The sequence below is a fragment of the Sebastes fasciatus genome, chromosome 11 (assembly GCF_043250625.1).
Source record: "Sebastes fasciatus isolate fSebFas1 chromosome 11, fSebFas1.pri, whole genome shotgun sequence".
Taxonomy (NCBI): domain Eukaryota; kingdom Metazoa; phylum Chordata; class Actinopteri; order Perciformes; family Sebastidae; genus Sebastes; species Sebastes fasciatus.
The window spans coordinates 17,363,200-17,390,947 of record NC_133805.1 but is presented as its reverse complement, the minus strand read 5'-3'; the positions used below and the strand labels follow the sequence as shown (position 1 = coordinate 17,390,947).

Below are 27,748 nucleotides of genomic sequence, written 5' to 3'. Positions count from 1 at the left end.
AAGCAACTTGCCTCCCTCTCTCTCTCTCTGCTCGGCTGTCCCAAACTGAAGCACCAGCTCGCAACCAGCTCCAAGCCTTCGTCATCAGCATAATCAACTTCTGCACCTTCAGGGGACATGGGTGACAAAAAAAACCTCGGTAAGAAACTTCCACATACTTGTATATGAATAAGTTATGAGCTCACATTGGTTTTTTTTTGGGATGCATATCGTTGCTTATGTGTGATGTGGAGTCTTTGAGCACAGACTGCGGAACACAAAAAAAGCCTTAACTTTGTTATTATACCTGCAGCAGGACACCTCGTGTAATATATTATAGGGGTGCACTTTAATAGGAAGTTGAACCGGAAGATGCGCATGATACCGTCTGTGTATGTTGCGTTAAGCATCCACAGATCAGCAGCACATGCTCCGGTGCTGCAGCGCTGCTGCTGCTGCTGCTGTATCTTGGCTCGCTTCGCGCTCTCCGTTAAGCACCATAAACCGTTCCAGCCCGGGCTATAATTAAGATTTATCAGCACTATGTAAGGCCTATTGAAAAAACCTGGCATTTGCAATGCAAAATATTAGGCCTGCATTACAGTGTTGCGCATGGTAAACGGTTTTAGTCTCCCTTGCCGGATCTTTCGTTTACTCTATCGGTGCTGTCAGCTGATTCAGACTGAAAACTGCTGTGCTCTCCACTTTTTTCTCGGGTAGATGAATGTGCTGCTGTTCTCCCCGTGCAGCAGCCTCAACGATCAGCATGCGTGCTGTTGACAAAGCTTTTCAACTCTGCCAGTATAGGTAATGGGCTAGAGAGAGGCTGTTATATAGAGAGGGTATACAGTCTGCTGCATTCAAAACTTCATGCTGCCTTATATGCTTACACACACATCTTAAATAAGTCACTCTAATACATCTTGCTGTGTTTAATGATGCATGGGGTTAAAAAGCACAAAACAGGCACATTCCTACGCTTAAAATATATTTGGACATGGGAACAGAGTGCCCTTGTTTAAGTAGGGTAACCTTCTCGCTCATGGTCACCCTGATGTGTTTTACCCAGATTTTTACAGTAAAGCAAAAAATGCTGCAGCTAAAGCAAAAATACAAGAAGTCATGGGGTGTTCAATCAGTACATGTCAAGGTATAACTGAGCAAGGGGCTGTAAAGGTGACGTAAACCTTTCTTAAATCCACTTTGGGATGCGCAAAGTTTATGGTCTCGCTCATTGATCCCACACAGGAAAGATGAAGTGTTCACTATACCACAAAAATTAAACGCTTTGTGTTAATGCATAATCCTCTATTGTTGTTTATATACTTCCCACCAAAGAACACAGTGTTTGGATCCTTGTATTGTATTTCAGGAGAGGAGAGAGGCGGTGTGCAGTATAGCTTTATGATTCATTCAGATTTATGTTATCTCATTGGACTCACTTGAACTTTTCTTTCATAACTGTTCATTAGAACTTTTTTATGTCACATGCTCACTTAAACTGTGGAAACATTAAACATATAAATAACTCCAGGAAATTATAACTACAAATCAGTTGAATCAGGGCTGATATCCACAATTAGGCCTGTCACAATAATTACGTTATCGACCTATCGTACTATATATGGCCATGACCTTAACCAGTTTTGCTGACCTCGATATATCCCGTTGTATACGCGTTTGTTAAGAATGACACCAACATGCTAGCCAACATGGTCCCAGCATAAACAGCAGGGTTTTCCCTACCATTTTAATAAGACTTGGGCATTGCGCAGACACTGCATATTTTTGTTAACAGAGCCTGAGAGTCCATTTCAGGATATTTTCATATTTAGTTTCACATCCCAATTCCAATGTCTGAATATCTTTAAGGATTAAAAGTCCATTACTCTTTTAAAGGGTGTACTTGCATTATTATGCTATTATATTATCATTACATCAGAGGCATAAAATGGTTTCAAAACAACAAGAATATCTTTTATCGCAATTATTTCTGGGACAATATATCATCCAACAAAATAAGTTATCGTGACAGGCCTATCCGCAATTAAAAGCCAACACTAGCTCAATATAGTACATGACCTCACACTATGATATGTCTTTCTATAGACAAATACATTGCATAGTTTACGCTCTCTGTTTGCGTCTCTCTGGCTCTTGCATGATGAAAGCAAGGCTTATTTATTTACTTATTTATTTTGTATTTCCTGTTATATTTATCCCGTTTTAAGTGCATTATTAGTGTCGGGCTCTTCAGCTACACTAATGTCCTCTTAGCTGGAATATCGGTTAGTTTGTGTGTTGGTGTTACTGTGGCAATATGTTTTCATATTTGTTGCGGAGACCTGTCGGACTTGTGTTAGTTGTGTCACTGTGACACGACTAGTTTCCCAGTTGCCTATCTAATCTAAAGGCAGGATTACAAACTGGCAAAGCGAGAACTGCTCTGGGACTCCAAAAAAACAACAACAAAAAAACAGATTCACTGTGTAACAATCTGACTATTTCTCATTTTGTTTGTGAATATGAAATTATGCACCACTAAAGCATCTAAGGACATAATAAGGGCCTTAAGGCGGGTCCTGTTTTATTACCTGATCCTGAGGCCCCGGAGTCCCCAAGCAAGTTAATGTGGCCATGACATTCCCCTCATGCTGTATACACATACTGTAAGTCAAGATAGAGCAAATTCCTGTCAGTGTTTCTGTGGTGTGTTGAATGTGACATTCCTCACTGACCCAGGTATTTTTCTTGTGCACTCCTCTTTAAGAAAGGAGTAAAAGCTCTTTACAAATATGTACACACAGCGGTTTATTGCTGCTGATTCATTTCTCGCATTTCTCTGCTCCCCCATCACTCTCCACGTCTTTTAAATCCCCTCTTTCTCTGTCATGCACACGACAGCAACCTCTCATTTCTTATTCCCCACATCTTTGCAGTGTTGGCTTGGCTATTCCTTACTCTCTCCTTCATTAATACACAGGGCTACACAGCAGGCCCACTGAAAAAAACAAAACAATAAAAGCTAGTTGTCTCTTTAATATTGTGATGTCGATATGTTATCTGACAAGTATTTTGTTGCTGCGTTGTTGTACTCAGATTGAGCCAGGAACCTCAAGTTTGCACACTTGTCATTTTGCAAGGGAGATTTTTGGCAGCTTTACTTAAAGCAACCATTAACAGTTTTGCTGATTTTAGCAATGCAGACGTTGCTTTAGCTTTGCAGAATATGAGAATGCTTTCTGACATTTCAGCAAATGGTAGTCACCACCAGCAGAGACTCAGTGCTGTTGTACAACACAGTGTATGTTTATGTTTCTCAAACAAAATGCCAAACTGGAGACTTCAAAACGGCAGTCCACAAACCAATGGGGGACGTCATGGTGGACTACATCCTCTTCTTATACAGTCTATGGGTTAAAGGACGTGGCATTACTTTAAGTACGGAAGTTACTTGACTAATAAGTCAAAGTTTGGGTTAAGTGGCGTAACTTAAGGATGGAAATGGGCAAAAGTCCTGTGTTTTTTGACCCACCATTCACCCTGACCTCCCCCCTACACGGCATTTGTCACTCTTTATACTTCCTTGTTCACGATTACGCGGATTACATTTGAATTGATTTTGTGGGATATATACTAATTACAGTGCATTACTTTTCGTAGGTATAGCTACGAACAGTGTATGAGAACAGCCTGCATTAACACAGAATAACCTAATTTTGACCAAAACAGAAAGAAACATGATAATAACACTACTATAGTACGTTAAAGAACTTAATGGTGAACAGTAAACAATATAATACTTGTAAAATTGTAAAATTGAGACCCAAATATTTTGCATAACATGACTCTTACGCATCAGGATTTAAATGAGTAAGAGTCTTTTTCATATGTTTTGTAACAATCTGTTTTTCTCATCCAGAACTGTGGGCAGATCTGCTCCAAACACTTACAAACAACTGAGCCATCCTCCCAGTAATTTTACACTTGGACTAGTTTTAACAATTTGTTAACTATATGCTGTATTTAAAAATGTATTAAAGCTATACTAACTGAGTGAAATATCAAATCTAACATGCAGTTTTAATGGCTGCACCGTATGGAAAGTCAAATGGAAAATTCCAGATGTGTTGTGCATTGTTTTATCCATACTTCTGTGTAATGATGTTGATCAATGCTTGGCTGCACAGCATGAATTTGTAATGACGGAGCCATCAAAGCATTTGTTGGGTTGAATAGTTTAAATATTCTTGAAATAGTTTTGCCTCCTACTGCAGAAACAAACAACCAACCCTTTTATTGAGAAATAATAAATCAAACTAAAAACACAGTTTTTTTCTTTCAAATGAAATGACCTGGGAGCAAAAAGGACATCTAAATCTCAATTTGCAGTCACTTTTTAAAATTGGACATCTGTTTTTCTTCTCTTAACTTTTGATCAGCATAATCACAATACATTTCTACATGATATTCAAAGCCGGTATCGCCTTACAAGGTGAACATTTTAACCTTGTTTCTGTTGACATACTGTATATATAGGAGGGTGAAATGAGAGCTGGCTCATCTCGCATCTTTCCACAGTGTCATCACAGACACATCTGAGTTTGCTCAAATACATACAGGACACGTCTTTTTTTGGACAAGGTAAAGTTACGACACATTCTGAGTAAATGAAGACGGGTCAACCACGAGGTGTCACAAGGGGGGAATTTTACATCTGAAATTAGTACTTACAAGGGCGTAATTTCAACTGGGGATTGGGGGAAATGTCTGCCTCACTTTTATTGTTCCAGGTTGATTTTCATGCTGAAATCTCTCTTAACATTGTCCTCTTAAAGGCTCAGCCACCAAAGTCCGGATAAGAGAGTAGAGGAGCTGATAAAATGTTGATGTTTAGAGTTAATATTTTCTTAAAAAGATATTATTGAACATCAGTCAAAGATAGCACAGTAAAAAGACGTATGCGCTATTTGTAGTAAATATGCAAATACAACATTATCCATCAGACAGTATTGGGTATCTATAAAGGAAACTAAAATGATCGAAGTAGGACTGCCAGAGAGAGGGAGAAAATAGTGATATAACCCTTCTGCCAGTGTAAAGTTTGCTATATTAATAATATGGCACTGATCAGTGCTTCTTGGCTTCTGTAATAATCTAATTTCATTGAGTGACAATTAGAGAAATCCTCCTAACTACCCTTTACCAGTAGCCTATCTGTATCTTAAAGGGACAGTTCACACCAAAATCAAAAACACATTAGATTAGATCGGATTGTTTATTAGCCGCACGACCAAGGCCGGTGGGATTTGTTTTCAGTACAGTATGTATTCTCTGCAACACAAGTACATAAATGGACAACCATTTGGACAATCATGGTAATGCATGTCTCTGGTATGTGAGGAAGGAAGAGTTCAGAGTCCTGATGGCTAAGGGAAAAAAGCTTTTTGTGAAGCATTTTCCTCTTACCTGAAGTGTTATTTATCAATCTAGATAGTTTGGGTGTGAGTTGCAGGGTGTTGGAGATATACGGCATAGGCTCCTATGCCTTCTCTCAAATATAACAGAACTAGATGGCACTCGGGTTGTGATGCTCAAATCGCCAACACAGCCCTTGTTGTGAGCATTTTCATGTAGCAACTATTTTCTTTCTACCAAACTAAACCCGCCAACCGTATCACCACGCAGAAAGAAACGTGCATCTATACTCAATACTGCTAGCTCACCTAGCACCTCTGAACTACCTTATGTTCAACCCTGTCTCCTAAAAAAATACTTTCCCATACAACTAAACTGCATCCTCAATTACGTTTGGAAGGAAACATATTTTGTCGAGGACTAGGTTTGTTGTATCACAAATAGTCCGCGGACGGCAAGTGACGTATAGTACAACGAGTGACACGCAGAGCAGTTGACGTAGTATATTGAGCGACCATTATCGAAAATTGTATGAAATAATAAAGTTATTGAAATTCACGTGGTATAATAACGAGTTTTGTTTAGTTTCAATTTACAACGTTAACCAAGTGTTTCACTGCGACCGTAATCTCTATAATCCCTCGAAACATAATGGAGAATGCAGTTTAGATATATAATTTTGTAGGAGACAGGGTTGCTAAAGTTATAGCTCAGCCGAGGAGGACACCATTAATGTTGACACCTTGCGCTGTTACACCTCTCGTCCAGTAAATGCTTCTTTCTGCGCAGTGATACGGTTGGCCATCTAGTTCCATTACACTCAAGAGGAAGCAAACATCTCTACGGTCGATATCTCCAACACTCGGCAACTCACACCAAAACAATTTAGACTGATAAATAGCACTAAAGTAACAGGAAATCTATGTATTTTTATATTCTGGGGGTGAAGTGTCCCTTTAAGCCCTTCTTTACATGTATAATTGTGTTCCCTGTCTTTTTGCTGTCATTGTGAAGGACTTGATTTTAAGAAACTACTATTTTAGGCAACTAACTACATCTAATTACCCTATGAATATACAGTACATACAAAAAAAAAATGCTGTACATAAATGCTGTAAAGTGAAATTATTGTGCAGTCTGCATGCCACGTTGTTTTATTAATATCAGTTCATGTCCACATATATATATAATACAGTATGTTTTGGTCATAAATATGTCAGAAATTGCTTTTTAGTTCCTCCCTGTGCCCTCTGTGCCACCTTTTCCTCCTTTTCCCTCCTCATGCTCTTTCTCTCTCTCTCTCTGTCTCTCTCTGCCTATAGTGGTGATTGGCTCTGCAGTGGGACAGTATAGTGGGAGCTGAATATACAGCACCATCGCCATAGCTGTGACTCTGGGTCTGATGCCAGCTCCCTCCCTCCTTCCCTCCACCCACTATCTCTCTCTCTTTAAACCTCTCTGACCTTTCCTTATTTGCATGGGTGCTGTTGTTGGAGCATTCTGCTGACCTAAAACGTCCTTTTATGTACATTGTATACATTACACATCGAGAGGGCATGTTCCCAAGGTAGTCGGTGCCATATTCGTTGTCCTTGTGGCGCAAGGTTAAATGTGAGCACAAGAAAATATTAGATCAATCATAAACTGTTTAAATGCAGCCGTGTGTTAAATGAATGCTGCAGAGGAGGTTGTGCAGAGTGTCTTTGCTCACTACAAAGCCTCAAGAACTGCAGGCACACAGCAAAATCTAAACATTTGTGTTTTGTCTCTAGTGACTCTAAACACTTTATGGACTAGTGATGCTACTTTGTCTCATTCTCTCTCTTCCTCTCTCTGCTACATGGTCACATTTCAGTTTCTCTGCATGTTATTTTGATCTGAGTGCTTTATGTTATGGCACCCCCTAGAGCAGAAAGTGGCACATTGTTTTGCTTTTATGACAACTATATATTGGCCCAAATTTGATAGTAAGATTTTAAATTTTTGTCTTTTGGATCATGGATTAGTAAAGAAAAAAAGGATCTTTAGAATACATTCAAAGGAAATCAGATGGAAAATAACACACACATTAGTTAACTTTATACATGTTGAATCACACGTTTGGAGGCATATTTGAGTTGCTATATCTCCATGCGTTATTATAAGTGTCTTATTTAGTTCAGCACTACATTTTGTGTAACACGTTGTTTTTTTTTCTGTGATGCTCCAACAATTCTTGTCTTATTGTTGATTCCATTCAGACCTAAGAGTATTGAGCCATACTTTATAAAACAGTTTTGTAAGAGCAGCTAATGCTGTGAGATCAAACTGACTTTTTACTTTTCATATGGTAACTAAGAACAATCACTTAAGTGTTGTCTATGGTGAAATAAAGCCTGCTATTTTTGTTTTAATTCTATTTTGTTGTTTGTGTACTTAATTCATTTTTCTATTTTTTATTATTATGAAGAACTTTTTGATTTTTATTTTGCCTACTTACTCAGAGATGTCTTTAGAGTAGAGTTTTATATCAGATACAACACAGTGGGGGGATGTAACTAAGTTGTTCTGAACAAAACAAGACATTTGAAGACATCATCTTTGGCTTTGGGAAACACTGATCGATATTTCCCCCCATTTTCTGACATTTTATAGACCAAACAACTCGATTCATCAAGAAAACAATCGACAGATTAATCGACAATGAAAATAATTGTTAGTTGCAGCTCTAAAATGATTTCCACCTTGACCAAATACAACAATTAAATACTAGGCCTATGAGTCAGTAATAATAATCCGATGATATAATTTACAATACTAGCATTAAAAGGGGCCTTTTTCTGCAATTAGAACAGTTTTGCATATAAACATAAGCAACACTTACATTACATGAACTTTTACTTGAAGTGCTTTGTGGTATATCTACTTTTAACTTAACTGTCAACAAGTGACAACTACTTTTGTCTTGTCCCACAGGATAAGGTCCTGATCAACTTTATTTACTCCCATCACATTGTGTAAATCAATACACATGCACTCACTGGCCTTATGGATGCACTTATAGGAGAAGCTGTAATAGATAAAGTTATTGTATATTTTCTTTTCCTGTCAGTTCCCCTTTTGGTGAACGCACGGTCCGGACAGTGAGGTGACCACTGTTGGCACCTTTTTGGGCTTCCATAACGCAGTGACTGAGCCATAAACTTTCTGGTAATTAGAACACTTACATTACAATACAGACTTTTACTTAAAGGGACTGTTTGTAACTTTTTACACCTATAAATTTACCGGGTCGGGATCCCATGCATGCTCGCATATGCATGCTTGCGTGTGGCCGGAGTCTCTGCTCCGCTGCCTGCTTGCCTTCACTCACACACAGCGCGCGTTCTCGCTGTCTCGCTCCACCTCTAGACGTGCATGCGCGCTCACTCCACACTGCAGAAGAGTTAGTTTAGCTCTGAGAATATCTAGTGAATGTACAGTGGACGTAAGTGCAGAAATAACTGCTGCAGCTCCTCCAGACCAACAGAGGTTTTCCGTGTCTTGTGAAGTGACGGTGCTCCGCAGAGAGAAACGTTAAAAGGGAGACGATAACGTTTCTCTTCCGGCTTCAGCCCCAGAGGCTGAGGCAGGAAAAGCCAACACTAGGATCAGCATTGATTCATGTAGAGACCTCCATCCGGTCAGCTAACATTACTGCCAAGCAGGTGAAAAATAGAGTGATAATGTGGTTTTAGCTGACGTGTGTCGCCTCACTGTTTTGAGCGATGCTCGTTCATGTCTATTTAGAGCGAGCGAGCGCGAGCCCAACGCTGACTTTCGTTGACTTAACGACCACAGGTGTCGCTGTTAACAAGCATTTCTGAAAGTTACAAATAGTCCCTTTAAATAACATTTTCAATGAACTTTTACATGAAGTACTTTGTGTTACATCTACTTTTAACTTAACTGTCGACAAGTGACAACTACTTTGTCTTGTTCCACAGGATAAGGTCAACTTTATTTACTCCCATCACATTATGTAAATCAATACACGTGCACTCACTGGCCTTATGGAAGTTATTGTACATTGTCTTTTCCTGTCAGTCCCCTTTCGGTGAACGGACAGTGAGGTGACCACTGTGTGGCACCTTGTTGGCTCTTCCATAACACAGTGACTACTGAGCCATAAACTTTCAGGTATATAATATCATCAAAATGAGAAAATCACCTTCGTCTTTAAAAGCGGTGGATCTGCAGCTGACGTAGGCTCTGCGTTTGCCCGCTTGTTCCCAAAGGATCTGGGGTTAAAAAAAAAAGAAAGAGAAACTATTGGCTCCTGCAGGGCTCCAACATCTGTGCAGCCATGCAGCGTCACATCGTCGCCTTATTAACTGTCAGCTCCGCATTACCTCACTCGTGGCCGGCCTGCCACTTTACCCCTGCAGTTTAACTTTGGCGTGCATGCTCTCTCTCTCTCTCTCTCTCTCTCTCCATCTCTCTCTCTATACCTCTCCCTTTCCTCTCTCCTTTCCTGCTTGCTGGAGACAGGAGGAGGATGGGAGGGGGGGGGATGTACAATTAAGAGCACATTGTAACGTCCTTGCGTTGCCTGCCTGTCGTGGCGGAAGAGGAGTGTGCCGAATGATCGTCGGTGGACGAAGGAGAAGAGGATAGACAGAGAGAGATAGAGAAAGAGAGAGGGATCACTCAAGATGCCTCGTTTTAGCGTAATTTGTCCTGCAGACTGTGCCCTTCCGGCGTTTTGAGGGCTGCTGTGAAGCCTGTAGAGAGGAGAGAGAGAGATGCTGGCTGGCTATCCGCTATGCTGCCTGACCCTAGCTGCTGTGTTGTTATGATAGCACTGTCCGGTTGTTTGGATTGAGGAAGGGCTTCCCATCAACCCAAATCAATGAGGATTCTGAGGCCATTCCTTCAGAAAGGAGCGCATATGCTGCAGTGTTTCTGTGGACAACGATCGAAGTCGACCACTATCATTGACGGTGAGAGAGACACACACACAGTATAGCTTTACCTATGGCTATACCTTTTGCTTTGCATGCTTTCTCTCTTGAGTGATGATGAAAAGGGGGGAGATATAGAGAGGAGATGGGAGGTGAGTGGTCTCATTGGCCACTCCACTTTGTGTTGGTGTGTGTGTGTGTGAGTAACATCTTGCAGTGTGCAGAGAGCACAGAGTTCAGTGTGCATGCAGGGTATAGCTGCATCCAGATACTTTACCAGCTATTTTTGCAGTGTTCCAGTGCTGCAATCTGAAGCGGGCCAAAAAATGGACAATGCAGGGATCAAGTCATTAAACTTCAGGGGCCCTGGAGAGCAGATCTGTGTTATAAAGGGCCCCAAGCAGCAAGGTTCAGCACCATGGACAGCTCCATAGTACTCCAGGAGCGCAGGGGGCTCCCAAACTTTTAATGTGTCTTTAAATACATTTATATCAAACCAGGATAATCCCACATTGATTACATGTTGTCCAGGAATTCCCAATTGACAAGACAGAGTTAAATATGAATTTAAAACTACCCAACTGTCTCTACTCTTTAAACTTAAACTACCCAACTGCCTCTACTCTTTAACTACTTAAATGTATGTTGCAATCCAGGCACAGCAGAGCAGCTGCATTTACCCTGTACACCTGGGATATCAAACAATACTTTTAAAAAGTGACTTACTTTGCCACATATCCACTATGAAAGAAAAGTCTCAACATGTGCACACTTAGGGATTTTGAATTTTTGTCTTTTGGATCATGGATTAGTAAAGAAAAAAGGATCTTTATAATACATTAAAAGGAAATCAGATGGAAAATAACACACACATTAGTGAACTTTATACATGTGGAATCACACGTTTGGAGGCCTATTTGAGTTGCTATATCTCCATGCGTTATTCTAAGTGTCTTATTTAGTTCAGCACTACATTTTGTGTATCACATTGTTTTTCTGTGATGCTCCAACAATTCTTGTCTTATTGTTGATTCCATTCAGAACTAAGAGTACTGAGCCATACTTTATTAAACAGTTTTGTAAGAGCAGCTAATGCTGTGAGATCAAACTGACTTTTTACTTTTCACATGGTAACTAAGAACAATCACTCAAGTGTTGTCTATGGTGAAATAAAGCCTGTTATTTCATGTGCACAACATGTGTGCACACTTAGGGATGCACCGATAACGGATCGGATATCGGACTGATACTGACTCAAATAGCTGGATCGGATATCGGTGACAATGGGGCCGATTTATTAAATTCAATTCTATATGTATATACAGTATATACTGAAAGTTTTGACCAATTTGTTGCTGAATTTAAACATTTTTATACCTGAATTGTAATTCCTGTTAATTTTGAAGATTTCTTTGCCAAGTTGTTGGTGCACGATTTATTATTTTACTAATAAATAACAATTCACACATTTTTTTGTTATTTTATCTATGTAATAATTTTCTAGATTTTGTTTTACAAAGCAAGGAAAGTGATGTTTAAGTCAAGTCTGATGTTGCCTTACACACATAAAAGAATGAACCCAGTCACTCAGTGAGGCATACAACTTATTAATTATAAACACTGGTATCGGATCGGTACTCGGTATGGGCCGATACCCAAAGCCCAGGTATTGGTATCGGTATCAAGACTGAAAAAGTCAGATCGGTGCATCCGTTACGCTCATACACAACCACCACTCAACAGACAAAAATGCCTGCCTTGTCCTTTAGTTATGTCTCAGCAATTCACTGCATTGCTGCTGTTGCTCACTCATAACACAACTACACCTCTAAAGTCATTAAAAAAAACATCCTAGAATATTTCCAGAGCAAAACAAAATGCTGTTTTAATGGGAGACAAATGCAACAACTTCTCCTGTCTCCTGTCACTTGCAGTACGCAGGATCTCCGGTAGTTTCAGCTCGGAGCGGCTCTCAAATTCAGGGCAGACAATTAGAAACTCCATTAAGCACAGTTGATTCCTCTGAGGAAGTTGGACCAAAAGCAGTGCGCACACTGGGATCTGTAGGGTTCAGATATAAAGTGCCAACAGTCCCTTATCCTGCATCTCTGCTCACTGTCAGATGAACCTCATGGCCTCAATCAAAACTGTACGAGTCAGCTCGCAGGTGTTGGATGCAAAGTTCGAGTTTGTCTGACGTGAAGCTGTGTTGGATGAAGACTTTGTTTGTTCTAGATACAGTATTTCAACTTCCCAATTCCTTTATGAGTTTAAACGTTTTATATTCTCTGTTTTTGACTTGTTGTGGTTATTTTTGCAAGAACTCCCAAAGAGGACTGTTTCAAAGCAGAACTACAGAATGATGACAGCGTGCTTTTAAAAAAAATAAATGTAAACAGACACTGCTCATGGATGATTAATCAGCCAATATTACCTCAAATCCGAACTTGTCTGTCAGCAGTTATAAATTATTGACTCAGTATGTAAATCACTCATCAGACAAAGAGGGACAGCACACTTAATTTGACCTCAGCTGGCAATCTGACTGCATCTGCGGCTACAACATAATGTAAAACAGGGAGAGCAGAAAGTGTTTCGCTCTCCAGATTCAGGCACTATGCCAAAATCACCTCGCAGGGATTTGAGGTGAGAGATGTCTCTGAGCAGGCTTAAATGTTTGCACCTGCTTTCCTTTGTAGTGTCAAGCCTGCACCTGGCTTTTCTCGTGTTAAAGTTAAATACAGCAGTTGGGGTGTCTGGATTGCAGGAGACTTGTTTGGTGGGTGGCATAATGGAGAAACAAAACCTTGTCTTTATGTGGTAATACTTATTTCTCGTCTTTTTGCCAGTTTCTGTTAAATCAATATAACCTCAGGTTTCATTTAAATTACTTTGGGAACATCTTTTTGTCTATGGAGTGACCATCACTTTGTAAAAATGAGTCAATTCTGATGTCTTTGTACACTGACGCGCTGCATTTTTAGTAGATCCAGACATTTTTGCATTCTTGTCAAGCACGATTTGTGTTAATGACTAATTGAATTTGTCTTCTTAATTAGAAGTTGTTTGTCACCTCTTTGCTTGTGTTTGTCTGATTGTGTGGCTTTTTGCTCAGGAGTAAGAACAACAGTAAGATCAGTTCCTGATATAGTTTTTAATGTATGTGTATCGTGTTTGCAATGCGGGGATCTCGCCTTTGCCTCACATTTTTGTGCACTAAATTTAACGTAAATAAGAGAATCACTTTGTTTTTTGTTCACCTATCCAACTCAGGCTTTGTGCAGTTATAGTATATACCTATCACACTAACTATAATCAAACAGTAAGCGGAGATTGGTGTTGGTAGTGTAAGTGTGGTAATGAGCATCGTGAGTCACACATCTCTCCTCTTTGCCTCCTGGAGACTTGGCAGGACAGTTTAGCAGACATTACACGATGAAAAACCAGCTCCAGCTATTGTGAGTCAACAAATCTGTGAGGTATCTCAAGGACACAGTCAAATGGTGAACTTGAGAGGATGGAGACATCTCTCTCGCTGAACACATGTGGTTCAATCTGTTGCCACAAGAGGGCAGCAGGTATAAAGAAATCACACTGAACAGCATGTTACTCCTGTGGTGGCACCTGAATGATGGCCACAGGGACAAAGCTGCAGCTTTGGTTCATTTATTTCAGTTTTCAGAGGTATTTAGCTCCTATGCTGCAGTGTACATTGTATGCAATATGGTTCACACTTATAGTGATAAAATCCAGGAATGAAAACACACCAACTGCAACATATTTAACACATGTCTGCACAATTTTTTACACAATATTAAGAATGTGTTAAATGCAAATGACCCAGCAGGTGGCACACTGAGGAACAACATATTAAAATGTTTGTATAAATCTTTAAAGAGTCAAATCATTTTTCAAATGATTGTAATATCTGGTCTGCATTTCATCGCGACAGTGTTTTATTGCTCGTGGACGTACCTCAGCTGGAATGAAGTGGACATCAATTGTCTTCGTTGTAGAGGGAGGAAGCCTAGCAGATCCTCATTAGGGAATACTTTATCTTTCCCTGACAAAGATATATGTCCCATCATGTCTCTATGGCGCTCTACACGGCACAAAGTCTCTCCTCCCACTGGTGAGAGAGCTCACTGCATGTAGTACAAACCACCAGCTGGGTTTTTCCTTCTAAGAAACGTACATCACGCTGCTGCATAATCGTTAGAATGATGAATGATATATTGAAGTCGTTATTGATATTTCTTTATGCTGCAGTGGCATTTCTACCGCTCACTGGCAACTCAATAAGAATACAGACTGTAGGCTTTGATTTAGAGTCTTGCAAACTTTTCTTTTGCAATCTGTATTCTCTCTGTCCGTCTTTATTTCTCTGGGAAAACATTGCAGCTGCCCTCCGTCTCTCTCTCTCTCTGGGACACACACACACATGTAGAGACACACCACGTTCAACACTTTCCATCCATTATATCCAAACCTTACATAAGTGAGGGTGCAGACAGTGGTAGTCAAAAGAAAATCATCTCTCTCTCGATCTCTCTGAGGATTCGGTTTGGATAGAGAGAGAGAGAGAGAGAGAATGTCAAACCGAGTCCCAGAAAAAGCCTCTAAATGTTTCATGCTGTTTCATCACGGGGAAAAGAGAGAGAGAGAGGTTTGCTGTGCTGCTGAAGACTCACGTGTTCTTCCTCCCATAGAGTGTGTGTGTGGCGTGTGTGTGTGTGCTCCCCCTGCAGCTCATGCAATAATAGACATGAAACCAGAGGCATGCTCACATGTGCAATGACACGTTTGCAGGACATTTTTGGGAGACTTTGCATTGATTTAAGGCTCATCCTTTTACATAAGTTACAGTTATATTTTCTGAATTCCAATGAAAACGTCGACTGCAGTGAAAATCGATTGGTATGCATTTGTTCCCAGGTGTGATCTATATGAGAGAAACACATGCAAAATACATGCACATATATTCATGTATGCACTCCCTCTCTCCTGGCTCAGAGAAAGGGCAGTTTTCTAAGCTTTGGTGTTACAGTATTGTTCATGGTTTATGATAAGGACTATTGGGCTATATGTTTTTTGTAATGTTTTGGAGTTGTCCTGTGTCATTTCCATAAGCCGTAAATCATATTTATTCACGTGTTGCGTCACTGTCTGGGTCTTCAGTGTATACCATTTCAGTTTTTTGGGTTCATACTCTGTGTGTGTTTGTGTCGAAACCTGTTGCGGGTAATCCTTTTAGCCACATTTAATATGTTCTTTATGGCATTTGTGGCCACCAGGATTGTAGAAAATAACCCTTAAGGGTATAAACTATATGAGGATAAGATTGCTGTGTAGTAAAGCTGATTAAGATATCTCTGTTTATGCACATCACCGCCTCATGGTGCATGTGCCCCCATTTGAAAACTTGCAACTTCGGATTATATTTATTGTAATTCAAGGAGACAATTGTGAGATCAGCCACCCCCCTTTTTAAGATGTACACATTATCCCAAATGCGCGCACCTACTTACCCCTGCATAAACACCCACCAAGCATCCCTATTTTATTTTTGTTTCGGTAAATATGTTTTATTGATTTTCAAAGATTTTATCCCACAAAAATAATAGATACAAAACACGTGTAAGTCAAACAAAATAGATGTCATTCATCAGATCTGTTTACAAAGTTAAGTCCAAATTCCCTTCCCTATCCCCCTCCCTACCCATCCATCCATCCATCACAGGTTACAGAATACATTTAGTTGCATGAAGGAAAGATATACAATAAACAAAAGACAGGGGGGGGGGGAATAATTAGGAAAATAACTTATAAAGAGAGAAAAAGAAAATAAATAAATGAAAAAGTAAATAAATAAATAAAAATAAGATAAAGAGAGAAAAAAAGAAGGGGGGGCGCTCACTACTGTAATAAAACATTCAGCACCCCTATTTTATATACTTTACATTCCCACCGTTTTTCTTCCTGGAGATCATCGATCCTTCCCCGTACAAGCCCTCCGAGAATTCCTAATAGGAACCTCAATCACGTATGATTGCGTTAAAAGAGTTGAAGAGGGAGAGAGAGAGGGGGTGAGAGAGAGAGAAAAGGGGAGAGACACACAGAGAGAGAGAGAGAGAGAGAGGAGGCTGACCAAGACAGTCCACTCTCGCTGTCGGCAGATGTAACACACCGACAGCATTCAGGACGCACTGAGAAGAATGCTCCAGCTATACTTCCATCATTTGTGCGCTACAACAACAAAAAAACAACGGTTTTGCCTCAACTAATTGTTACTTTTCAAGACGAGCATCCCTCCCTGCAGGCTTGAATTACATCTCTGCAGCATCCTTGCAGAGTAGAGCCTCTGCTGTTGATTTCCCGGCTGCATTCTCGAAGGTGCACATCGACAAGAACCTGGAGAGACTGCATGAGCTCACACATATATCTGGGCTCCTGGCTGCACCGAGCGGTCTCATTCATGTTTCTGCATGGAGTAATGAATTAGGGAAGGGGGGGGGGGAGAGTTGATTTGACCAGGCTCGTGCACGGATTTAGGTTGATGTGCATGATTAAAAGGCGTCAGGAAGCCAGAGAGAAGAGGCTGCAGATGAGGATTACCAAGTGAGACGCGGCGCTGGAATTCACCTGGAATACCTGAAAGCTCTCCAAATGACACGCAGCTGCACCAACTCACCACCAACACTGTTGCATGCATGTCTTCACGGCTGACATGTCATGTTGGCCCCTCTGTGTGGCCTATAGCTTGCACATTTAATGTTTTATATCAGTGTTGAGTCGAAGCCATCACTGAGTGCCAGAAAACTCGCCAGCAGCTGATTTATACACGCTAAACAGAGAAGAGGAGAGGATGCTGCCTGACGCGTAAAGATGCCTCGGAGGATTTTCTGATCAGGATGACATTTGGTGGACTCGTGGTGGACGTTGAAACACAGAATCAACTCTCTTGGTTATTTTTATTTTTTTGCTGCACCAAAAAGATCCGAGCTCTGCAGAACTAGACTCTAGTTTTTTTTGTTTTTTTTAATTTATAAGACTCTGGTTCGGGGAGATGGCTGCGATCGCCAGCTCCCTGATCCGGCAGAGACGCCAGGCGAGGGAGTCAAACAGCGACCGGGTGTCCACCTCCAAACGGCGGCCGAGCCCCAGCAAAGACCCGCGCTCTCTCTGCGAGAGGCATTTCTTAGGGGTCTTCAGCAAAGTGCGTTTCTGCAGCGGCAAGAAAAGACCCGTTCGGAGGCGACCAGGTCAGTGCTGTAGATTTTTTTTTTCTTTTTTTCTTTTCCAGATGTGTTATGTGTGCTTATGGAAGCGGTTTTAGCCCCCCACCCTCCATCCCCCCTTTACCAGCCACCCCGCCCCTCTTTGGAGCATTATACTGCAGTCAAGAGGCTCCAATACTGAACCCGGAGGAGAAAAAGGTAGATTTTCTCCGCGGTGCGTAAAAATCCACCTGTTCCATTATAGGTCTTCTTGTTGTTTTGTGGATCCACCGCACACAAACCCTCCCTCATATACCTCTAACAGCCTGAATGTATAGGAAATGATCTGTATGCTATGACGTTATACCCCCCTTCATTTATTGTGATGCCTCTCTGATCAGAATAATCAATTACTCTGGAACTAAACTATCCCAGTCACAGCTTGAACATCTATTTAAGCTTTCGATTATGCACCCTTCATATTTGCAAACCCACCCCCCTCTCCTCCAAACACACATGCACATACAACTTGACACAAAAAAGACTATTACCTAATTCAATATTACTGCAGATTGTGGGGAAACAGAGGGGGAGATAAGTTGCACCGCAGTGCACCAAGGCTCTTTTGAGATTAAATGTTTTAATGGTAAATGTTTATTGCAGAGAGGGAGCATTTGCTGCAGTGAAGGAAGTGAGGTATAGCCGTAGTGATTAAGAGCTATACTCTGGCTGTATTGATAGACATAAGGCTCCGTGCCTATACTACACTACCGTTGTTTAGCCTTCCCCTTCTTTTTTATTCCCCCTATGGTGCACACATCACAAAGCCAGCCCTCCCCTGAATCCAGATAGTTCTGTGTGTGATGATGAACGACAGTCAGGTCCACTCAAGAGTCCTGCAGACAGACAGACTGATGAGGGCAGGACAGACATGTTTTTAAAAAAGGCAGAAAAGGGAAGACAGACACCCAGCCAGACAGCCAGACTAAATTAAAAACCCTGTCGTCGCGCAGCCTCATCAGACAGATAAACAATCTCAGTGCTAAAACTGCCACAAAATGCCTGAATAGAAACAGACAGACAGACACTGTTGGACAGGTAGGTACAGTAACTCCTTTCAAATTCCCCTACATGGCTAGACAGACAGAAAGCACAGGCAGACAGATGCTGTATTTTCCTCTAACTGATCATCCTTATCTCTCCAATGATGCCTTGCCATTCTATTTGCATATAAACAGCCGATAACCCTGTAGAATTTATGCCTGTTTAAAAGACTGTTGTTTTTCCTTCTATCCTTCGTAAGATGCACCCTCGAAACCTCCACAGGTGTCCCATAAGGGCTGCAGGCTAGGTCAGTAGCTCAGCCTCCATCCGTGTGTGCTGTGTTTCTTCTCGTCTCCACCCCATCTCTCGCGCCCATGTCGACTCCCCCTCGGCCAGGGAGGGGGGTGTGGGAGGGGGGGAGGTGGTTGGGGAGGGACAGAGAGGGAGGGACGGGGGGCTTCAACACCTGTCTGACAGCCGACGACCCTCTCCCTTGCTGATCTCTTCTTTTTTTTCTCCTTTCATCCCTCCTTCTGTGTGGCTTTCTTGGATTTTTTAAGCTTAATTTCCTACCTGTTTTTTTTTTTTAAAGCTCTCCTTTAGCCAGTCGTTTGTCTCACTCCTGTTTTTCTCTTCCTCTATCTTTTTCTCATTTCGTTTCTGCCTCATTCTCCTCGTCAGTTCAATGTCGGATCAGTCTTTATCCTCCCGCTACTTGTTCTGTGTCTGTAAATATGTGTCAAGTACTGCTGTGTATTCGTGTAGTAGAGGCTCTTTATATGGTGTATTTATATGGATATGTTGTGTTTCTCCTTGTCAAACACTATATCAGAACAGGTGATCATTCACCATTTCACGGTCATGACGCCATTTGTCGACGTACCTAAATGTTTTTTGTCCTTCTGTATTGGTATGAAGTAAATTTATTGACGTTTTAATGGCCCACACACACACAGAGGATGATTTGCTGTATGTTGCCGCTGAGAGACTTTCACTTTTAAAAGCACAAACACATGTTGTAAATTCTGAAGTTTGGCTCGAAGCCTGTTTAGACCTGCACACACACACACACACACACACACACACACAGTGCACACTCTCTGCTAAATGATTGGAACTGATGAGCCGTCAGCGGGGCCCACGTTGAGCTCTTAATTTATGGAGGTGTAGTTATCACATGTGATTTACAGATGTGTACACTCTCATGTACTTTCACGAACACACACACATTTCTTGCTCACCCAGCCTGTGATGGATGATGAAGGGCCTGTCCCAGGAATTGATGGCCCCATCCCAGGGGTAGGTGAGTTGGGGACTGATGGTCAGGATGATGTACAGTTGAGGTGAACCCACTCTAGTTGGGGGTCATTGCATAGTCCGCATAGTCTCTCATGGGCTCTCTCGTGTCTTCTGTAAAATATAAAAAAGAGCAAATGCACCAGTAATTATTGCAGCGATCAGCTTTTAAATAAAGGCTTAACATCTGCTGTTACTGTTAAAGACAGATAAAAAAAACTTGGGATTTTTTTCTCTCCCCTGATGCCAACTTTGAAAATGTTTTGCTTTTGGGGGTTTTATGTGCCCGTCTAGACTTGCATGACCTCCAAAGTCTTGTTATGACCTTGGACGACTCACTCATATTCCCTTATTGCAATCATCATTTATCAGAACATGTTGTGAGCCCTGCGAAGCAAGCCTTTTCAGTTGCTGAATGTGTATATTTAGCCACATAAAATGAAACTGAGCGCCAATTCAACTGTGACAAAACGCATAATTTGTTTCTTTTGTCGGGCTGAGAAAATAAACAATGGATTAGTAACATCCAGCATCTGAGTTGATGTCTGATTTCAATGGAGCTTGTCTCAAAATCTCTGCAATCGTAAAAACAAACACTGTTCAGTTGTAGTCATTCATTATTCACAGTAAAGCCTCAGAAACACGTTTGCACATACTCTTATCTTTTCTTTCATCTGGCAAACAAACTTTACTTCTCCAGCGTTTCCTTCAAAAGCCACAACCCAAGTTTACGCTAAAGGTGTCATCTGACTCTGACTACCGCTTTTGCACAAAATCAAAAAGCCCTGCCGTACATCAGACAGACCGCGGTGATCGCACCTACATTTCCCCTCAGATAAATCCTTTTTTACACATCCATTTTTTTCCTGGCAGTGAGGCCGAGAGTCTCTCTTTGCCCCAAGCTAATCCTCGTTTCCACCTGCTCCCCTGAAGTGTTGAGCGTTTCGAGCAGCAGCACGCTGGCCAGCTGCCAAATGTCACAGCCTCAAAGTTGGAGGTCGGTTCAGGGTTATTGCAATGGGGAAAAAAACCTCTTAGAAACTTTAGGTCAGTTTCCTTGAGGTCAAGAAAAAAAAGCGCTGGAATCCTTTGGGGTGAACCTGTTGCCTGTAAAAACTCTTTCATTGAATATCAGTGATATCAACCCCAAAAATGCACGGTTGCTTCATACCAAATAAAGAAACCATTGGCATGTTAGTGTACATTACAAAGTGACTTTAAAAGGGTTTACAAATGATGCAAATTAATTTTTTCTGTACTAGATAGTGAGACGTTATGAGTTCATTGATTTTCTGTCATGGTGTTCTTTGCGTTAAACAGCCGTTTTTTGGGGATTATGTGGTACAACAGATGACTCATTACAAACTGTCCATCGTAGTCGTATTGATATTCAACAGCTGGTAAGAGTTAAATAAAAGGGCGGAACTTGTGGTTCTAGTGCTGTAAGTTTGAGTTTTTTTTGTTAGCAGGCAACTCTGGAAGCTGGACTGTGCCACAAGAACACTAAGACTTTGTAAATGGTTAATTATAACTGAGTATTTAATTAATATATTTATAGAGATTCACATCATAAAGTAATTTAATTTTGTATGGTTTCTAAAGGCTTTTGTTTATCTGACATGAAAACACAACAGCAATTTCAAGGGTGAAAAGTCTATAATTGTTCTGCTGGTACTCTTCATCTTCCACGGCCAACTTGTCTTCTTTAATTAAACACTGTACACTTTATGTTTGTGAATCGTGTGTTCGTAAAACATTTTAAACTGCCTGATATGAAGAGCGAAAGCCAGAGGTATCAACTCTTTTGTGTGTTTCTGTCACAGTTATGAGAATGCTGTTCTGACATATTCTTGGTGGGGATGGGGCTGCGGCTTGGCCGACGGTTTGTGTGTGTGTGTGTATGCGTGTGTCCTGTTTGTGTGTGTGTGGTGTGTGTGTCTGTGCGTGTTTCAGAGCCGCAGCTGAAAGGCATCGTGACACGACTGTTCAGCCAGCAGGGCTTCTACCTGCAGATGAAGCCGGATGGTTCCATCGACGGCAGCAAGGACGAGAACAGCGACCACAGTGAGTGGAGCATCGTGGAAGCTGCAGCTTCCAGCATGAAACATTTAATGGCAATGAGTCACTTGGTTATATAACATATTAACACATTTTATAAGCTGTGCTTTATCATTTTTAGCCGAGCCGAAAGCACTCCAAAATTAGTTTAAAATGACCTTTCTGAATTGGATTAGCAATACAAAAAAAATAGTTTTAAAAGGGAACTATTCACCAAGCTGCACAATGCAGAATGCCCTCTTTTCTGCATTGGTTATGCAATAGTATGCATGGCATATAACTGTTGACATAAATGTCTCAAAACCCACTCAGATGGTTTATGAATTCTTATCCAGTTCTCTCAAACGTATACCTTTCACGGTAAGTAAATACAATATCTATGGAGCATCTTACATTTCTATTTCCATGTAAAACGAATTCCAATTTCCCTATCCCGGTCTCTCTAAGTAAACCATTTCTACTGTGTGCACTGCATGATTGTAAGTGGTACATTGTTTTGATTGATTTGGCTCTGAAGCGTGTGTGATTATCACAGCAGAAATTCCTTCCCGGAAAAAAAACCTATTGCCTGGAACAACTGTAGCCCCGCAGCTTCACTTCTAATCACAAAGATCCCTCCCTGCAGCCACTTCTTTGCAATATTTCACCACCGATCGACTTTCCATAGTGGACTACCAGTGGATAAATGGTCTCCAGGGAATAGCCCCCTAAAGGTATCACACGCCCTTCTGCCCTCACGGGAATGGAAAAAGGGAAAACCAGTGGAGTCTGTAGAGTCTTCTCTTCCTATGCGGAGCAAAGGATCAAGGAAGAGATATATGTGTCAGCGGAGAATGGTCGTCAAAGCGATAATGACGACACTCCCAGTCTGGAGTGAAGCCAGACAGGAAACCAATCATGACCTTTCTTCTCTAAAACATCCTGCCAGCTGGACCGTAGCAGCCATGCGGTGAAAAAGAACGGTCTCTCCCTGTCACCCGTCGTTTTATATGTTATGAGGAGATAGATCTTCAGTACTTATAGAATAAAGGAAGGGTCTTCAGAACAAAAAAGGATTACTGCACACAAAAAAAAGAAAAGATCTGTATAACGCATTTTCTCTGCGCACCTTTTAACACCATTATGTTCTAAAGGCTGATGCGGTCTTTGTTGTATGCGAGGGTTTCCCCACCTCTAGGTAATCCTCTTGTTAAGCAGTCCCACTGGCCCAGGGATGTAGGAATGCAGTGAATAATTCAGCCAGAGGAAACTAAAAATACCACCTTCCCCATTTGTACCCAATGAATAATTCTCTATATGAGAGGCATCGAGCTCAGAGATGGTCCGAAGGAAGACACAGAAAGAGATCAGAGGTGCAGCAAGAGCAATGTAAAGTGTTTTAGAGACAGAAAGAGTAAACAAACAAGTGATAAAGTGGGATAGAAATGGACAATGAAGATTTTGTATTCATGTCTTGCACTGAGCTATCGATTGACCGGCTTGATTATCAGAATAATAGATTACCCCCACCCTTGAACCACACAGCCCTCTGACCTGCAACGTCTTTGGCAGATGGAATACAGTAATTTATTTTCAGGGGGAGGTTCAGTGGACCGATTGGGATTGAGGAGCATGACGGCGCCTGCATACTAGGTGCGACCTCAGCCCGAAGGAGTGCGTTTCAATTCCATTTTTTTATTATTATTTGCTATATGTCTGCGCTGGATGACAACAAGTGCTGACACAAGGACACAACTGAACAGAAAATAGATTTAGCTGTAGAAATGCATCCAAAAATAAATGGAATTCTGCTTTAATAAAATCCTTTTTTGACCTAAAATATTCAGTAAATTGTGAGAAGCAATAGAATAGATTGCTACTGCAGGATGTAAAGCTGCTTTTGTGGTAAGCATGTCTGGCAGAGCTACGCTTAACGAACCGCAAGGGTTGTGAAACACCATTCAATTAATTAAACAGCCATGTTCAAATTTGAGCAGTTATTAATTTGTCACCAGTTGATCGCCTGCAGTAATTACCTGCACACACTGCAGCTCCAGAAAGATACTGCTGGTTATGAGACACCTGCGGTATTGGGCGTTCACACTCTGTTTGTCTCTGATGCTCCTGGTTGATGGATGGCATGAAGCGAGACTTTTTCTATTAGTTGTCACTAATTTCAAGTACTTCATCAACTCTGGCATGAAGGAGTGTCACAAAAATGGAATTAAAGGCACAATTAAAGACTAACACACCTGTACCCTATATACCAGCTCTCCCATCTTTGGATTTGCATTTCTCACTGGATTTTGGAGACGTGCCCTTGGCATATGAAGTTTGGCTCAGTGTTTCTCTAAAGCTTTCCTGCAGGGTTTATTTCCTGCTGTGCCAGTATTTCTCACATCAAATGCACTTCCTTTAGTCTACCTGTAAGGATTTGCTTGTAGCCGATTACTGCTCCACTGGAAGAACTGCCGTTTCAAGGATTTCGCTTTATTGGGTTGTTTGAACCCATTCTGTCTGGTCCTTTGACGATATAGAGGATCCCTGAAAATCTCTTAACTCTGTCCTTGCACCACCTCGGCCGCTATCTTTTCTCTGTGAGAGATAGGATTGAGGTTATTAAGGAAGAGAAATACTCATCAGGTACTCTAACAGTAGTAATTATGGAATCCATCAACCGCTGGAGCTGCAAATAGAAAAGCTGAACATTTAGAAGGTGAATAACAGCTCCCCTTCAGTGGTGTAATCCTTTGGCAGGCAAATGAGAGCAGGGACGGCAGATCATAATTATAGCAAAATAGTGGACTAGCGCGCCATATTTTATGCCTATTTTCCTCTCACTTTACAAGCCAAGCTATTACGTTGGGTCTTTTGAGGGGCCCTATTGCAAGTATGACTGCTCAGAAAAAGCTCAAATATGTTTTGATAGGTGGAGGTGCTCCGAGGTGGAACCCTCTTGGGTTTTAGTGGTACGTGACCGAACTGTGGACGGTGCCTCGGAGAGACACTGCCAGTCATCGGAGCGACAAAGGCAGCAGCCATGAAAGGCAAATGGAAAGAGGAGCAAAGGGAACAGGCAGAGGGGAAGTAGAGAGTTATGACAAGAAAAAAGTGATGGAAAAAGAGACTGAGAAGCTTGAAAAAAAGGTGTTAATGGACTCACATTCTGCCAGTGTAAACCAAACATCTGGCTTCTCAAGGGTATACAAAACTGCAAGAGTGGCCAGTGTGTATCACCCGCACTAGTGGCCTAAGGGCAGAGTTAAACCATTGGCAGGCGAAAGCAGCACGTCGATATTTATTGAGTGAAATTGAATCTGCTCGGAGGACAGACCCGTGTTGGCACGTCTCCTCTCGTCCCCGCCAGCTTTATCTGATAGTCCCCATCGCCACTTGCAGAACAATCATCCCAACAACACAGGGAGTAAAGAGTGTCCTCACACCTTCATCACACCAAAGCCCATGAAAGTCACAATTCTCAGATTCAACAGAACTTACCTACAGAGATAACAGTAAGTTGAATAAAATTAGACTTGTTAACAGAATGTACCTCATATACCACTTCAAAACACAGAACTATCGCGTTAATAAAGCCTCTTGGTTGATTGGCCAAACATCTTTGAGACCAAACTTTTCTAAATATAACGTGGTGTCATCTGCATGGTGTTATTCAACATTAAAGGCCCTGAAAACAAATGTTCTCAATCATCTTATTACTGTGATGTTGATGGGGTCCAACACAAACACACAATTTTCCTCTCACTCGAAAGATTTATGTCTGCGCTGTTTTATCAGTACTTTAAAATTTGCGGGGCTCAGTTGGAAAAAGCACCAATCAGCAATCAGTAATAATTGATCAAACCACATCCACAAAAAAACAATAAATTCTTAATAAAATATACCTAAAAATGTTTTTTTCTGAACTTTAACTTTCATGGTTAATTATTTAGTCAATAAATATTTAATGTTGCAGAGAAATACTTGGCACATTGCAACGGTATATAGCTGCTCCCTAATTAGGGATGGGTACCGTAACCCAGGGCCTCGTTGCTAAATTATAGCTCTGACGTTGCCGGTTCTTTTATCTGTACTTTTTAATGTTTTGGTGTAATTTATTATCATGCTGCAGCAGCTCCTCTGCTCTCTGTGTCGTGGGATGATTATTCAGTTATGAAAAAGAACCAGTAAGAAAGATCCAAACCAATGAGGAGTATCGATAAGAGTAGTAGTATCAATAAAATCCTAACAATACCCATCCCTATCCATGTCTGGTCAAACTAGAGCTGTTGCATATAAAGTCACATAAGTTAGTGTGAAAGTCATTTTGCAAAATATACGTCATTCTGTGCTACCTTGTAATTTCATCGCTTTAGCAAATATTAAATCATCAATTATATTTTTACTCAGCAATGTGGGTAGCGGTTTACACAAAACGACAATACTCGTTGGACGCTCTGCCATCATTTTTGTACCAGAAAGTTTTGGATGTCGTCAATGCTTCACTGTCACAATGAGGTGTGTCAGTGTTCCCATTGTCCGTGTCCTGCACCGTTCACTTTACTGCTGACAGATAGCCAAAGAACAGAGATCAGAGGCTGTTGTGTCTACAAGAGTTAAGTGAAAACTCAATTGTCCTATTCTGTCCTTTCTGTCTGATGTCTCTCCTTTGTCTCTGCCTCTTTGTATCTGTCCGTCTGTCCCTCTCTCCCTCCCTCAACCTCACTCTATCTGCTCTGCAGCCCTGTTTAATCTTATTCCTGTGGGTCTGAGAGTGGTGGCCATCCAGGGATTGAAGAGCGGCTTGTACATCGCCATGAATGGCGAAGGCATGCTCTACAGCTCGGTAAGATACAACCCCTTGCACCAGTCGTGTTGTTAAGCCGTGCACGTGTGTGTGAGTTACCGGCATGTGTATTTGTTCATTTACACGTGTTGTTTTTTGTTCCATTTGTTGTCTCTTTTAATATCCCACTGCAGCAAAGACTCTTCTAAGCCCTTTCATCTCCGCTCTATTCGAGGGCTCTTCAGATGTGCCTTTGTGTTGCTGTGCAGCACATATTCCCCCCCTTTGTTGTTGAAGCAGCACCGCACATGTTTTACATTTAATTTGACGTCAAGTTCAGTGCTCAGCCCCTTTAAAATCGCCTCTTGTTCTTTTACTGACTACTAACGGAGGTGTGTCATGTAGCAGCTATAAACAGAAACATCCACTTAATTGCATTGTGCTTTTAATGTGGATGCTGTTGCTTTGTTTGAAATGTTCACCCCGATTTTGACTCGGGATTCTTGCCGTCATGAAAGGATGCCGCACTGCAAAAAGATATCCTTTTTACATGAATGCAATCTGAGCTATGAAACGTTTTCACTTGTTTCTGAAGTAGATGTTTTTTCAGTCTTTTTTTTATATCAGCCAAATGTACTGCATGATTATAAAAGTTTCAAGACTCAGTGGGGGAGTAAATATTGTGAAGATGGATATTTTATTTGCAGTGTAAGATATGAGAAGCATATAGGCTCGTGTGGGTAGCAGATGCACAGGTGGGGGTGGACCCAGTCATAGATTGGAGAAAACGTTAAGTCGTAGCTGTTTGCACTGAGGACGAAGACATGCTTCTGGAGCACATTTGTGGAAATGAGTTGCGGTGGGAGAGAGTGTGTGTGTAAGAGAGAGCGAAAGAGAAATGGGGTGGGGGCTCAGGCAGAGATATAGAGACAAGGAAGATATCTCTAGTTGGCCTAGTTATATAACTGCCAGTCTCATGGTTCCTAATCCAGTTGAAGATAGCGCTATAGAAGAGAGAAGAGGACGGGAGGGCTGCGCTACCCGCAAACCTC

The 27,748-nt window shown here is 41.3% G+C and overlaps 1 protein-coding gene across 4 annotated transcripts in view; it reads left to right on the top strand.

Annotated features, from left to right (window-relative positions):
• fgf12a (fibroblast growth factor 12a) overlaps window positions 1-27,748 on the top strand; it is a 41,056-nt gene continuing 13,308 nt past the window's right edge. The window contains exons 1-4 of one of the 4 annotated variants that reach the window (XM_074651221.1): window positions 16,260-17,581; window positions 18,840-18,887; window positions 21,830-21,940; window positions 26,653-26,756. In XM_074651221.1, the coding sequence (XP_074507322.1) occupies window positions 17,386-17,581; window positions 18,840-18,887; window positions 21,830-21,940; window positions 26,653-26,756 (459 nt within the window). In that variant the 5' untranslated portion in view covers window positions 16,260-17,385. Of the gene's footprint in view, window positions 140-9,937; window positions 10,359-16,259; window positions 17,582-18,839; window positions 18,888-21,829; window positions 21,941-26,652; window positions 26,757-27,748 lie in introns of those variants that run through there. The other 3 variants (XM_074651224.1, XM_074651223.1, XM_074651222.1) reach the window with 3 other exon arrangements.